This window comes from Megalops cyprinoides, chromosome 4 (genome assembly GCF_013368585.1).
Source record: "Megalops cyprinoides isolate fMegCyp1 chromosome 4, fMegCyp1.pri, whole genome shotgun sequence".
Lineage (NCBI taxonomy): Eukaryota > Metazoa > Chordata > Actinopteri > Elopiformes > Megalopidae > Megalops > Megalops cyprinoides.
The window spans coordinates 39,037,407-39,052,856 of NC_050586.1; the positions used below are offsets into that span (position 1 = coordinate 39,037,407).

General features: G+C 38.7%; 1 protein-coding gene across 1 annotated transcript in view; it reads right to left on the reverse strand.

The window, feature by feature from the left end:
- Positions 1-3,362: 3,362 nt before the first annotated feature.
- prdm6 (PR domain containing 6) overlaps positions 3,363-15,450 on the reverse strand; it is a 62,493-nt gene continuing 50,405 nt past the window's right edge. Inside the window, exons 7-8 of the mRNA XM_036528102.1 lie at positions 7,907-8,083; positions 3,363-3,477 (exon numbers count right to left, since the gene is read on the reverse strand). Coding sequence (XP_036383995.1) covers positions 3,363-3,477; positions 7,907-8,083 — 292 coding nt within the window. The remainder of the gene's footprint in view (positions 3,478-7,906; positions 8,084-15,450) is intronic.

The following is a 15,450-nucleotide window of genomic DNA, read 5'->3' on the forward strand; positions in this document are numbered from 1 at the left end:
TGCATTTAAATATGATATCAGGAGTGTAGGTACAAGCATAAACACATACATATTTGCCATTGTTGCCTATTTAAAATTTTTTGAAATTAACTCCAATCATGTGTGAAAACAATCAAACATACAACCACAGCTGCAACAGTCAGAGGGTATGTTTCCCTGGGTCATACTAAACCAAAATTTAATCAAAGCCACATCAGTAGTGAATGTTGCTATTAATAAAGAATTTTATTCTTAATTAGCAGGACCTAACAGTACCCTTGTGTAGGTTTGGTTCCATTGTATGGGAAAGCCCAAGGGTCTCTCATCAGTCGGCACATCTTCCCAGACTCCTGACAGCCTCCTCTCGCTGTTTACAGTGTAGTTGATGGTAATTACGGCATTTGGCAATAAACCGTTTTTTTATGATCCCTTATTTCTCTGAAACAGAATTTGGGGAGAATCTTTACAGCTAAGCTGGGCACGTGTTTTCCCATCATGGTAAATCACTCCTCCGCGGCTTTAGTGAACATTTTATTAGCATTTAAATAAAATGGTAAAACCAAAATGAGATCTTTTGTCTTACAGTACAACTATAGTACAGCTATAGTCTTACAGTATAACTGTTCAAATGAGTGTTTAATCCTCATTAAAATGGTGGGTTTGGAATGAGTAATCAAAAATCTGAAATGATTTTTGTTAGGATTGAGTGACACTGAGGTTTACAAGACACAGCACTGTGCCTGCTGTTGCACCACCAGTGAATTATCAGTTTTTTCAGCGTTATTTGTATAGCACTGCTGGGGACTCAAACTGCTGTTTTTGACTGGATTTAAGGCTGGACTGCTTTAATACTGTCATCCCTTCACTCAAACGTCAACCAACTGCTTTATACAAACAAAAGGGGTGCAGTAAATATGCAAATAACCACACAATTTGTGCAGTTTAAAAGAAAGCAGCTATCATTGAAAATGCTGATAGGCTACATCACCTCACTGACATAAGCTTCTTGTTTCTGATAAACAGTACATCAGAGCCATGCACAGACTTTCTGTAGGGCAGGATCTCAATTTTGAAAAAGGAGCATAGCTTAGCAATGACTGATCTGGTAGGAAAGGACACTTTTGGACTTAAGAGGTACCCACCCCCACCCACCCTTTGCTACATGCCTGCTAGGCATTCAAATGTTTTTGTTATTAGATAACAGGAGACATATGAGAGGGAGATATATGTCTCACCCAGACAGCAATGTTTGCTTGTGTAATGGTGTTTCATTGGAATAATGAGATAATAATTCAGACAATGCCATAATATACACAGTACAATATGAGTGCAGTCTGTGCCCTGCCATATGCATACCTTTGAGCAGGACTGTGGCAAGCGAGAGGTTTCCAGGGGAGATGATGAGCTTAACCGCTGTAGATGTCCTGCTACAAGCTCTCCCTAATGACATCATTCTGTCCGACAAACGTGATTGCCACAGTATGAGTGCCATGCAGCGGTGCCACATATGTCATCGTGCATGCCACAGTATTTAGAGCTTGGGGCGTACATGTCGCTGAGTTGACGTCGGTTGGATTGCCACGTCGGTCTTTAGTTAAAGATTCAGTGCTGTGGTTACATTTATTTTGCTTATATTCAAATGGATGGCCTGCCCCATTCTTACAAATTAAAGATTTGCATCAAAAACGTTAAATCTCAGACTTGCTTTCATTCACCTGTTTAGTTCACTGCCTTATACTCTGATAGAAAGCTAAAAATGCCAGGGGATACTTCAAAACAAGCAAAAACTGTATTTAAACACACTGCTTGACTTGGATTTTGAGCTGGGTCTGTAGTTGTGTAGTTGGGTCTTGTGTAAGTATTCAAAGATATTGTTGTAATATGAATTCATGAATCGAAAGAAGAATATAGTCTTCATTACTTTGTTAGAGACACAAAACATTTTTACATAAACAAATAATACATACAATATTATATTTAGAAATTGTCAAAATATTCAAAACAGCTTTAGCACTTTATTTCCCATGGAATAACAGTTTGGTTTTGGCCCACTTTTATTTAAAAAAGGCAATATGTTGAAATCATGCAAACAAGAGTCAAATGTTGATTAATCTTTGAGCTTAACACACTATTCAGAATCAAAGTTATTTTTCATATACAGTAGAGGTGATGATTATCATACACATGTTACTGCTTAAAATGAATCTGAGTCAAATTGCTTTGCTTTTTCAACTCAAACCATTCAGCCTGCAATAAAAAAATCCATTATATTACATAAATTTTGATTCAACAACATTTGGTACAGAGAAGAAAATGAAGCCATTTTGATTCAAGTGACTTCGAGTGACACATTTAATTTTTGTGTTGTTCATAAGAAGCTGACTTACTTTTTTCATTTCATGTTAAATTGAAATTGTTCGCATCATGTCTTTGAAGTACACCTTGCTGAAATTATGTACACTTTAGATTGCTTGAAATGAATTTCAAAAAAAGCACAAGGACAACATAGAACTGTGTGTGGATCATGTAGAGCTCTTTGGAAATATATAGTTTAATGCCATTACCAGACCATCTTCACTTTCTACACAAAAGGTAATCTCTCCCTTCACCTTTTCACCACACTGGCACCTGAACAGTTGTTTACACGGAGCTAAGGATTCATAACATTTTTACACAAAATTATTTTCATTTGGTATTTAAATACACTCCGTCATTACATTTTGGAGCACTGAATGGTGCTGAAATCTTAAATTAGTTAGGATTATTAAAAGTGCACAAAACATGATATGAGAGCAATGGAAGATAAATATCTTTTTTTGTTTTTACATTTTATATTGAGAATCGCTTCTTTTTTTTGCAGCTGAAATATCACATCGAGACAAAACGAAAAGGGGATTCAATTTGTCCCCTTTAAAAATCATGCTGTAGAAATGGTGCAATTAAACAGAAATTGTGCATTCTCAGTACAGGGTTGTCTGACACAGCACCCCGATAGTCCTTTCCCTTTGGTATTATATTACAAAGAGTAAGAAACTGAGATATAAAGCTAAAGACAGAGAGTTTTTGGTTTCTTTGTAGTCCCAGGCTTCAGGTCCTCCTAAAGAACCGGGATCCCCAGTCATAAATAAATAATCTTTTCTTCCCCTTTCCTACAACCCCACCTTCCCACTCCCACCCCCCATCCCCCACCCCCAATCCCCACAAATCCCAGTCTCTTATCTGTGCCAGGATCAATATCTCTTAACATCTTACTTATTTTATTACTGCTTTTGGTTTTCTGCGGCTGATTGAGAGTTTCTCAGAGGAAATCTTTGGTTTTGCTTAAGTGTCCGTGACATTTAATCATGATTTTCCTTGCAGTTTAATTCCGGCCAGTCAATCAGCTAATCCACCTCGATTGATTCGCTGCTCTCGCTGATGGGCTTGCACTCGTTGGGCATCCGCTGGTGTCTGCTGAGCTGGGTGGCCTGCGTGAAGCTCCGGTCGCACCTCTCGCACCTGCACAACACAAAGACGCAGCGCTCAGGCGCGGCCCGCCTCCGGCAGCCTCCTGCACCCCCCCCCCAAACCCCCCCCACCCCCTCAACCACCACCACCGCCGCCCTAATGGCGACCGACACTTGAAAGTGGTTGGGAATCTTGCGGGGCCGGAGGGGTGTAATTGGCGCCCACTCCTCCGGCCTTGATGGCGATGATGGGCGAAGGCCCAAGCGCCTCGCAACAAGGGGCCCTGTCAATAATCGGAGAGGGGGGAGCCCTCCCCGGGGGACGCCTGTCCAGATAAGGCCCGCGTCATTGTCACTTCCAATAGACGGAGAACAAAAAGAGATTTTCGGTAGGCCGGCTATCAAAGGGAGCATCTTCTGCCGTCTCGCGCTCCACGGCCCTGGGGAGAGGCAGCGATGACAGGCTGCATTGTGGGAGCTGCTAATTCACCTGGCTGCCACAGGTACGCACAGCTGCTGCTGTGAGCGTGCACAGTGCTAACCGTTGATTACACTGTGCTTTGAGGACTCTCCTTAATGGCGGCCAGTGGCGGAATGTGCAGATTATTCTGATAATCCTGTCAATAATTCTCCCTCTCTGCCTCGCTCATGGCCAGTCCTTGCTTCCAGAATGGCCTCCTTCAAACTGTACCTGTTCTCCAGCCATTTGAGCTTGATGGGGTGGCAGAGAGTTTAGGGTTCAGTTCAGGTTGAGGTCTAGCCAGCACCCAACCAAACCCCCCCACTATCCTAACTGACCAGAGAGCTAACTGACCTCAGAGCTAACAACCTCTGTCTCAAGGAAGTAGGTGTGTTGACGGCAGTCTCAAATCTATGATTACTTGCCTCAATGTTAAACAAACTTAATAAGCATTTACACTAAATTTACTGCCTGAACTGACAAATGTAGATTTTGTTTGTATGGATGTGTACGTCAGTGTGTGTGCATATGAGTGTATGCATGTTCTGTGGTGATACGATACAAAGTGTGCTTTCCTTACTATTCACTACTGCTGAGAGATCTCGGGCACACAAAGAGGCTTTGTAAAACAAGACTGCAGAGCAGTCGAAAGGCCAAAGTTGCAGACACCGTCCAGAATTATCCAAGTGATGCTCTGCAGTGGAAAATTATTCTGCAATCTTGACAAACGTGAAATGCCAGCTTTAATCTATCAAGCATATCAGCTCAATGAAAATAACTCAGCCGTATTGATCGGCTAAAGATTTTTGCGGTGTATTCATTAATGTCTTTGTGCGCCTCTTCCTCTCTGGAGCATCTGAAGTGCTGATGACACATTTGTATATCACTGATTGCTTATTAGAAAGCTGATTTGTTACTGGATTGGCCTGCCCCAAATAAACCTCCTTCTCATGCTGGGGTCCCTGGCCAGTGACGGGGTCTGGGTGTGACATTGTGACAGGGTGTCACTATGACCTGCTCTGGCAGTAACACACTGCAGCAGCTGAGTTAGCTATACTCACACTGATAATAATCATGAATCGTACAAGATACTACAGGATTTATATGCTGTGTGTAGCTTGTAACAGATATATTAAATACAGCAATTCTTGTGTGTATGCCAGCACTGTATTAGGATGCTATTTCAATGCTTGGGAAAGAGTTGGTATCTGAGCTCTACAACAGTATCTCCACAGAATCATATTGTGTATTTTTATGAGCACATTTATGTTGTTAGATATGTATGGTTACAGGTAGAGGTGTTCATTTTTTCACCAAACTTATCAGAGAGAGTAGTAATGTTTGGCCAGGCATCAGCAACAGAACACAAAGATGACTGTTCTGTATACTATGGGGAGAACAGGCAGCTGCATTTACGGAAAAAGGGAAAGTCATGAACTGCTCAAAGATTAATTGATTTCATATTCCATCTTTGCCTTGTGTCAATAATTTCAGGGCATTTTCATTCCAAACAATTTAAATAAAAGCAAACCATTCTTTAATTCCAGAGAGATGTAAACATTCATGTTAAGAGGAGCAATTACAAGGTTTTTATTTTTAATGGTGAGGCCATATATTCAAAATTAATTCCCAATGGATTTTGTGTCAAGCACACATGTGATGGAATAATAATGTTAATCATTGTAACAATAACACCAGGGTCAAGCCCTTCAGTTTTTTGCGTCCTTATTAAGAACAGTAGCGTGCGTAACTAAGCATAAATAAGGTATATATAAGGCCTATATTTAAAGTTATTTTTTAAGATAATCACATTATTGCTTGTTTTAACATTTCATTTTAATCTTTTGATTGTTTTGTTTGCTAAATTGACCCCTTTTGTACTTTTGTACTATTATGGAGCTATAATAATGTTTTTAAGATGATGGATTACAATGCTTGGTAATACGTGACTGGAGTTACCCTTTGTAGGCACAACAGATATGGTTACAGTAAGCACTCCGATATCTTTAATTAGAATTGCATGGTAGCTTTATTGAAAACATGACAGACGTTTGGTGTTGAAAAAAATTGGAGTCAACAAGGTCACGCGTAAGTAACGGCCATTAAATTAAAAGAAATCTATTATCCACTCTGACCCTTAAACTTATTCAATTAATTACAGAAATCTATTTACACTGTATCTCACACAACATCAATCAGACAGTAGGAAATATGCCTGGATGGATTTGCGTGACTAAGCGCTCTTGCTAAAGGGCTTCTTAACTGAGACAGCAGCACAAAGACAGAAGTGTCTCACAGCCACAGAGAGAGGTAAAAAGCAAATCGTTACCAAGAGGACAGATTAAACTTCTCTCAAAGGGGAGGCCATGCCTTTTGATTTGGTCTTAGTGAAAACCAGAGGCCAGAGTAACTATAGTATAGTACGGTAACTATAATAAAAATAGTGATGCCAATATTAACATGTGTCACATCACAGTGTTCGGCCATACAGACTGTTCTGGTGGTCCTTTTGTATGGGGACAGTTACTTTTTCTACCAATGGCTCCCATACAGCCTGCATACCCACTTTTTGAGAGATGAGGATTTTTTTTTTTTAGTTATGCTGTCATTATTATGTTACAATACCACATTCCGTGACAGCAGCCAGCATTAAGACTTCGAGATCATGCAGCTGCTCCATGGTCTTATCTTGTGACTGATGACTTCTGCTTAACAGACAGTTTGGAAGTGTAAGGGGTGGTAAAATATACATTTTTATCAGGTATTACTGTAAGAATTCTCCCAATAATTACCACACCTTTGATTCAACCATTATTTTAAGCTAGTGTCAGCGCAGCTCAACATCAAAGGTTTTGCATTTCGACAAGAAATGAAAAGTAAAACAAACAGGGTTGTGGGCATAATGTGTTCATGAAAAACACAGCTAGGTCATTTTTTCATATTAAAGTGCCCTTGTATCAACAGAAATCTGAATATGCTCAGAATGTCCATATGCTCATCTCCATGACAATAATGTCATTGTCTTAGTAATCTGAAAGTCTGATACAATGCACTCTTTATCAGAATTACTGACATAGGAAATAAACCACATCCAAAACAGTGGGACAGAATCATTCCTATACTAATCCTGTTTACATATCCTGCTTGTAATATTCATCATGGGTTCACTCATGACATGCAATACAATAAAAGGATGTTTAAAAATATGATCACAGTGAATGTATATAATGTTTGTGTAATGCATTAATTATTGGAGCACCTAGCATATTGTGCTGTTTTACTAAGTGCCTACATGCCAACTGAAATATACACATTAATTTTATCCATTCATTTATAATTCTGCTTTTATGGATACATCCCTTATAAGAATCAACATCCTGGACAGAGGTAAGACTGACAAACAGAGTGCACTGTAGTCTACTTCTTTATAAACATTAACTGTCATGATCTGAGATGAACATGTTAATTTGGTCTGAATTTGGGAAGCCATTTTACTCTTCAGCTAAATTATATCTGTGGGCACTGACCTCAAGCACTGCTCTGTTACCCAGTGAAACTCCAGCGATGTGAGCATATGCAGAACCCCCAAAAAATCTCAAAAACATTAAACATCCTAATTACCTGTAATAAGGTCTTTACTGACAACAGTCAGTCCAGATCTCAGTTTAACACGTTGTCCAAAGACAGCTTTGCAGTATATCTATCAATAGCACTTCCAGCAGAAACCTGGTTTTCCCTGGAGATGTCCAACCCTAGCACTGACCACGCCAAGATCTGTAAGGTGGTAATGCTGCTGTTGGTCATAAAGATTTTGTGTTTATTAAAGCAAAGAGGGAGTCAGAGGCAGAAGGCCTTTTCTGATTTGCTGTTGGTTCGTGACCCCAGTGAGGGCTGTGCACATGCTCAAATGGTCGCCTCTCGCTGTGTGTTTCTGGGCAGAGCAGTCAGTGCGACGCGGCGCGACGCTAGCTGAGTTTTCGGCGATGGGGTCTAGGAAGCGGTGGTACTCACTGTTACTTACTTGAATGGCTTCTCCCCGGTGTGTGTGCGGATGTGGTTGTTGAGCGTCGTGGCTCCGGCGAACGCGCGGCCGCAGTAGCCGCACTTGAAGGGCCGGTCGCTGGAGTGGGTGACCACGTGGTTGCGCAGCTCAGAGGGCTGGGAGAAGGACTGGGAGCAGTGGCCGCACTGGTAAGGCCTGCGAACCCACAGGGGAGAGGGGGGGGGGGAAGACGGAGCACGGCTGTTACCATGGCAGCACCACCCTCATCAACAATGCGGCGCAGTCAATGACTCGGCCATCTATCAACGCGCGCGCACGTGCGGCGGCGGCGGTCAGGCTTTACGGCCGCTCGCGTTGTCTGCATCTGCATTTAAAGCCCTAATGCTCTCTGTTAATCTTGACGCTGTTCCCAATTATTCACGGAAAGCTGGCGACAAATTACACACTTATTGATAATCAGAGGCTACAAAAGGAATGCACTTACAGGAGTAATTAGAGCAATTGACAATTGAATTGAGTGGCATCAATCACGTTATTCCTCCAGTTAAAAAAAAAGGAAAAAGCCTTTTAACCCAAAAATTATCAGTAGTCTTTTACATGTAACAATACAATAGGTTTTTAAAAAGGATGCCCTTGGAGGCTTACAAAGCCTGACACCATTTCTAGAACTGTAAAAAAGTAGTCACTATCAGACGATGTGGACACAATGAATACTGAACCTTCAAAATTATTTTGCATTATAAAAAAATTATTGGAGGGTTTTGAGTTATCCATGTTAGGTGGTTAGACAGAATGACCTATAACCTTTCCAAAATTTCTCACAGCACTGGTACTGGTTACAAGTCACAAGGCTAATTCAGATCAACATAGCATTCAATCCATCTCACAGTTCTCATATTATGTCATCATTGTACTTATGAACATTCTTTTCAGTACATTCAATCTTTATCACACCCTGAAATTGATCTTTCAGCCTTAACAAACTGAAGTTTGTTTCATGAATTAAATAATTTCATAAATTAAATGTATTTTAAAAACCTTGTCCCGCACTCAGTTAAACAATGTGATTAATGATGTCATTCTGACAAGAACATATTAATTGACACAAATGTGGTGGTCATAATCCAACTGATTACCTGTTTGAAAGTCTAGATGGTTACAAAAACTTTCAGATTTGCCACCTCTTTACAGTGAGGATATATGTGTGCATGTGCCAGAGATGGAGTCCAGACCAGGACCAGACCCCCTTGCTGAGACTGACACCAGGCCTGACCTAAGCAATGTCATAAAGACCACCTTACACATTTAAAAGCATTACATACAGGGACAGAACAGAAGAGATGGAGGAAGGAATGAACTGGTATTCTAGGCATAAAGGCTGAACTCTTCAACATAGTACCAAACAAAAGTGCAAAGTACTGTACTTCATTCTGGACATTTGGACGAATATTAATGCCTTACAGGTTTGCTTCCAACCCCATGTTTTTCTGCATTCCTCCCATGAAAGCCCCCTTACAGAATAAGATAAATTAGATGGTTGAAACTCCACATTTAGCACATACAGCAATAATAAAAAATAATGCACAAATCAAAATAAAAAATAAAATGACAGATTTTTTATACAAATCATACTAATGGCTTCAAATGTTTGACATGAATTGCACAAGATCTCAACAGCTAAATGTTGACAATTTTGCCATTTTGTTGGAATATGGATTCCACCTCTTATGATAGTATTAGTGTATCTTACTGTGTTTAACCCTTATTCCACATGAAACACAGTCTGTTATCTACTTGAAAAAAGGCTGAGAAAGTGAACGACCAACTTATGTTTTATTATAAAGCTGCAGAAACCTCAATGCTCTTACTACATAATTCTTCTGCACATCAATTTTACAACTTACAGTTTTGATTGCTGGAGAGCAGAATGCCCATGTAAAGCAAACTTAGCATTCCTTTAGCAGTGTTTATAGCCAGCACAACATTCACATGCACAGAACAACACAAAAAACTGCACTGTGTGAAACTACAGTTCATTTGTCAAATCCTTTTTTTTTAAAGTGTGCCTCTGCCTCGGTGACTAAGAACACAATTTATTAGGAGGTTTTACTATGAAGCGGGACATTGATTATGGATGCTTTTACATGATTAATGTGTGGATATTGTTTATTACAGCCGCATTTCATGATTAATGCCAGTTTATTGTTTATTACGGAGAGCCTGGGAGAGCCCTGCAGATAAAGCCCTCCACTGTTCCACCACAGTGACAGGGAGCACCTGCAGACACTCACACACAAACACATGCATGCATACATGTGTGCACCCACACACATACATACACAAAAAGCTTGCATACATCAACATATGCGTGCACGGACGTACACAAACATTTACACACAGTTCCCCACATGCACACACAAAAATGGAAAAACATATACATATACACACACGCACACAGACACATTCACACTCAAATGGATGTTTGTGTGTACATACATGAGTGTGCGAATGTGTGTCCATGAATATGACTAAGTACATACATTGATGCAGGAGTATGTATGTGTGTAGTGTGGATGTTTGTGTTTGTGTGTGTGTGTGTGTGTGTGTGTGTGTCTCATACAGTATATTGCCACTTTTTTTAGCTTGCTTCAGCACATACGTTACTTACTACTCCCCACCCAGGCCCTTATTGTTGCAGCTCTTATGATTTTGCACTATACTGTATGTATCTTATCATGACAACCTTGTAAATCTCTCTAGATAAGAGCCTCTCCCAAATGAATAAATAATATTGAATAATTCCAACATACAAATTCACGCTGAAATGCATGCAAGTACAGACACACGCTTACGCTGAAGAGAATTCAACCGAGAAATAGAATGCACTTCTTTACAATTCTACAACATTTTTGCTTAACTTCTTCAGAGCTATTCATATGAAAAATGATCCACTTTGTATGTTCTCTCAAACCAGCAGTTTTTTCCCAAATACTCACATTTTCTATTGCACCTGTGCTTATAACTTCTCATGACACCTCATTTGCAAAACCAAAACAAAAAAAAAAAGTAGAACTAGTTGCACATAAAGTACAGAAACAGCTGTGAAACTGTTTTTGTCAAAGATATTATGTTGACATATCAAGCAAATTCCAAATATTCCAAAAATTCCAAATTCCATATCTTGGTTACAGTATTTCAATAAGCATCATTTGACCGTGATCAGGTAATATGTCAATTTGGAACCTTGAAAGCTGAACGAATGATAATGTAATGCACTTCTAAACAATTCTATAACTTATACTGTGTAAGTGCATGTACTAGCAAAGTAATATGAAAAAAATGGAGCAGTGTAACATGAAATTATTGTAGGGGTGAAATAAGCATTAACTCTCGTTTTGTTCAAAAAATTATGTCACAATACATAACTGCACTATAACATTGAGTAAGCCTATATAGTATGAATATATAGTATAGCCTATATAGAGTAAGCCTAACAGTATGAATACCCACTACATAACAGGAGTTTGCTACATCAGCAGTTTATTTTACATTACCTGCTCCTACACTCACCTGTTCATAAGAGAACGGGTACTTCTCTGCTTCAAGGTATAGGCTCAATGTTTATGACTGACATGCCCACAACCAAGCCATCTTTCTCCAGGCACTGAATGATGTATGCAGTGCCATTATACTAAAGCAATGCCAGGCATAACCTCATCGCACAAGCAGATTTATTCCTTGGTCTATTGCAAATGAGACATCTGATGTGATGTTGATGGAAATGTGTGACCACAAATAAATGAGACTTGGTATGCATGAATAATCAAACCAATACCATATGTATACACTTTGTGAAATTTATTTAATTTCTCTAATCATTTCTTTTGATTCTCATAATTTACCACACTTTAAACTAATGTGACATCTGTATTTTGTTAGTGCATGGTTTTTCTATTTAGAATGATTTACAAATGATGCAACAATTCCTTTTTATTTAATTAAGGGAATGATTTTTGGTATTTCAAAAGTAATTTAGTGTTTTGATGAAAGCATGTGCTTGGGATTTTGCATAAAACACAGGCCTTTGCAGCTAGTTCGAGGTTTTGTATTTTTTTTGTGTGTAGAGTTGAACAAAATGCATAAATAATTGTAATAAACTGTATTCCTCTTCACAAAAAGGACGTACATTTTTTGCCTGGCCTCATGTTAAATAAACCCTTCTGATGGCACATATAACCTCACTAACTGTCACCATTTTAGAAATCAATAATTCTTGATAGAATTCTAGAAGTGCTTATCAAGGAAAAGTTTTAAGGTTTTCACTTCCAGATGTGCACAATTCTGCCATTTTTCATTCTCTGAGGCTGCAGCTTGGTGGCTTTTTTTAAAACCCAAAATCTCACAAAACCAGAGCCAGAGCACAAGGCCAGAGAACACATACTCTTTCTTACTGAATTCAGCAAGTGAGCTTACACAGTACAAAGGTGACTGTACTAATCATCATACTAATCCTCAAAAATTGTTTGCAGTTATGCATGTACAATTATAGTTACATCATAAAGAGTGGAATTGCAATTTTAGATCAGCTGCCTATTGTGTGGTGACTTAAGACAAAACCCAGTCAGCAATGTCCAACACTGGGAATGTTCATATAACCCCTCTTCAGTTACACCTCTCATATACTGAAGTTTGCTGCTCTATATTTTATTGGGTCATTGGGACAAAATACAGTAACAACGTGATAGTAAAACTCATATTGAGATCCTAAGAGACATGGTCATGGAGCTCCGTTACTGGAGCATATTCATCTTAAACCACTAAATAGTCTCCTCAAGATTTATTTCAACCACCTACCTCACAGTATTTACTCAAATATTGGTAATTGTCTGCTGCTGTGGGAACTACTATAGAATCAATGTCACAATGGGATCGTGCACTGGTATTCCTTCACATATTTTCAGGAGATATTATCTTAATTGGGCACCCCATATAGTCTTTCATCTTTTCTGTAAAAACTGTAAACGAATATTCAGGAGAGAAATTCCTTGTACAATTACCTGAATCTGCTAAAGTCATTCTTCTCCACAGGTATAGAAATCTACCTACGCCCTGTTGTTGAGTGTTTGTGCAACCCCTCCCCCTCCCCATTACCACCTTGTCCTGTCCATTTTTTATTTTTATTTTGTCCACGAGGTCCACAGGGGTCGACGGCTTCGTCATTACCACCACGCGTGATCCATCACTAGGATTTCAGGCACAAGTTAACATTAAAGTTTAAATGTACCAAAAGCAACATGCCGTAATTATCAATAAAACCCTTTCCATTATTTGTCTGGAAATTGATTCTACTTAATGACTTTTGATGAGATGTGTAATCCATCCACTTGTAAGTCATTATAAAAGGTTAATATACATACCGAGTGACTAGGTACATGTAAACTAGGAAAATGTGACAATTTCAATTTTTTTTTAGGCATATCACGTTTCTTAAAACGTATGTAAATTCATTGATATTTGCAGATGACACTTACAGGAGTCTGGGAGAATAAACATGTATTGGCTCTTGCCTTAGGTTTTTTAAGTGCAATGATAAATGACAAATTATAAAAGGATGGCCCTTGTATATTGCAGTCATAAATCATTACTCTGAACCTGTCAATACATAATCAATGATTTACAAAATTACTCCACCGAAAATATTTACACTGCCTCCTGAAAGGTCTTGGTTTCTATGTATTGACCGAACTATTAAATGTTAGAGCTAAAATAGTGCAGCACAAATTGCAGTAATTAAAAGGCAGACAAGAGAGAAACAAAACACCACAGAGAGAACTACAAATTCAGTCATGAGTACTTATCTATTCTACAGTTTATTGTATTAGGCAGGCAGCATTCAGAATGGCAGTGTCTAACAGATCTGAATCAAAATTTCAGAGCTGATTTGATAATTACTATTATTAGGAGTAATAATACTTCTTTCTGTATGATGGTATCAACGTGTAAACAATACTCTTGAAAGGAAGTGTATCAAAGAAGTTGAGAAGTACTTCTTAAAACACTATTAAATGCAGTTTTAGGGTCAGTCAATAAATGTGTGCAGGTCACTATAAACCAGCAACTCTCCAATGAAAAGTGCTAATTTCATCATATTTATTAAAATGCTATTATTAGTTATTATTATTATTAGCTAGTATTTTTATTATTAGTAGTATTTTTATTAATTTTCTGCATATCAAATACTTCTTCAATATCGTCTGCACATTACCCCCCAATTTTGTCTAATAATTAACCAACCTGCATTAAGCATTGCCACAATCAGTTACATAACCTGAGTTGATGAGGTGAGCAGTCAGAAGATGAGTGTTTTCCACACCAGTATATGATGGACTAATTACAGGATATTGCAATCTGGCTTTCCATTCAGAAAATAAATGATCTATATTGGTTTGGCCCAGATTCCATAAAACCACAATGCGCTCAGTCCATATCTTTGGGTAACTTACTTAAACTAGTATTACATTTTTATCATTTTCTATAATTTCAGCAATCACTAAGCTGATAAAAACGATTTGGGCTGAGGCCGCCAGGTTGTCTAACAAAAAAAAAAAAAACTGTTGTATAGCCTATCATGACCTGGAAAGGCTTAACAGTGTTTCTAAATTCCAGGGATTCAATAGCTTATATATCAATGGAAATCAAGCCCTGTTAATTTAACAACAATGTAATGGTTTTAACCAATGCATTCATCAAGTTCACTATTTATATGTACACCTCACACAATAACTACATTTCAACTAAATTATGATCAGAAGACTTGCATCGATCATTCTTTTGGGCAGTATAATCTAGTCTGGGGTGGTAAACCATTATCTTCCTATTCAACAGTCCCTGATGCTCTACATTTTGGTCTTGCAGTGACATCCTGACAACTGTTTTACCATGTGACAACAACAACAGCTTTTCTGCTCTGTTTTCATATTCCATATGCTGCTTGGTACTTATCCATGTAGATCCACAGGGGCTTTGAGAATCTGTTCTGTCTCATGTTTCAATTACATAATTGAAATCATTGTCCAAATCACTGTTATTCCAGGTCTTAATCAGCTGTTTTTTTTCTGAAGGGTAGCAATAAAGCCAGAGGCAATGTGACCCAAGAGGATCATGGTCACTCACCGCTGATTAACATTATTGAAATATTCATTACTGGGTTCCTTCTGTGCTATACGCCTCCATTTCTTTTCAATTTGAAGCCCTCAGAGTGATGATCCTTGCCTTGTTCTCTCTAATAACAAAACAAGCAGGGCCTGAACACTCTCTTACTGTTCAATCACACATCTATCCCATACAGGCAAAATGCAAAATAACCTTGCAGGCTTAGTGAAATCTGTTTTAATGGGCGTAATCAATGTGTGAGACTTTTAGGGTGTTTGTTCTTGAATATAAGCACCATGACATGATCAAAGCAATATAGAGGAAACAAAAGTGTTGCTCACCCCCTTTACCAATGAGATGAAATGCATAGTGGAATGGTTAGCAGGAAGAAGCGAGAGCTTCAGGCTTCA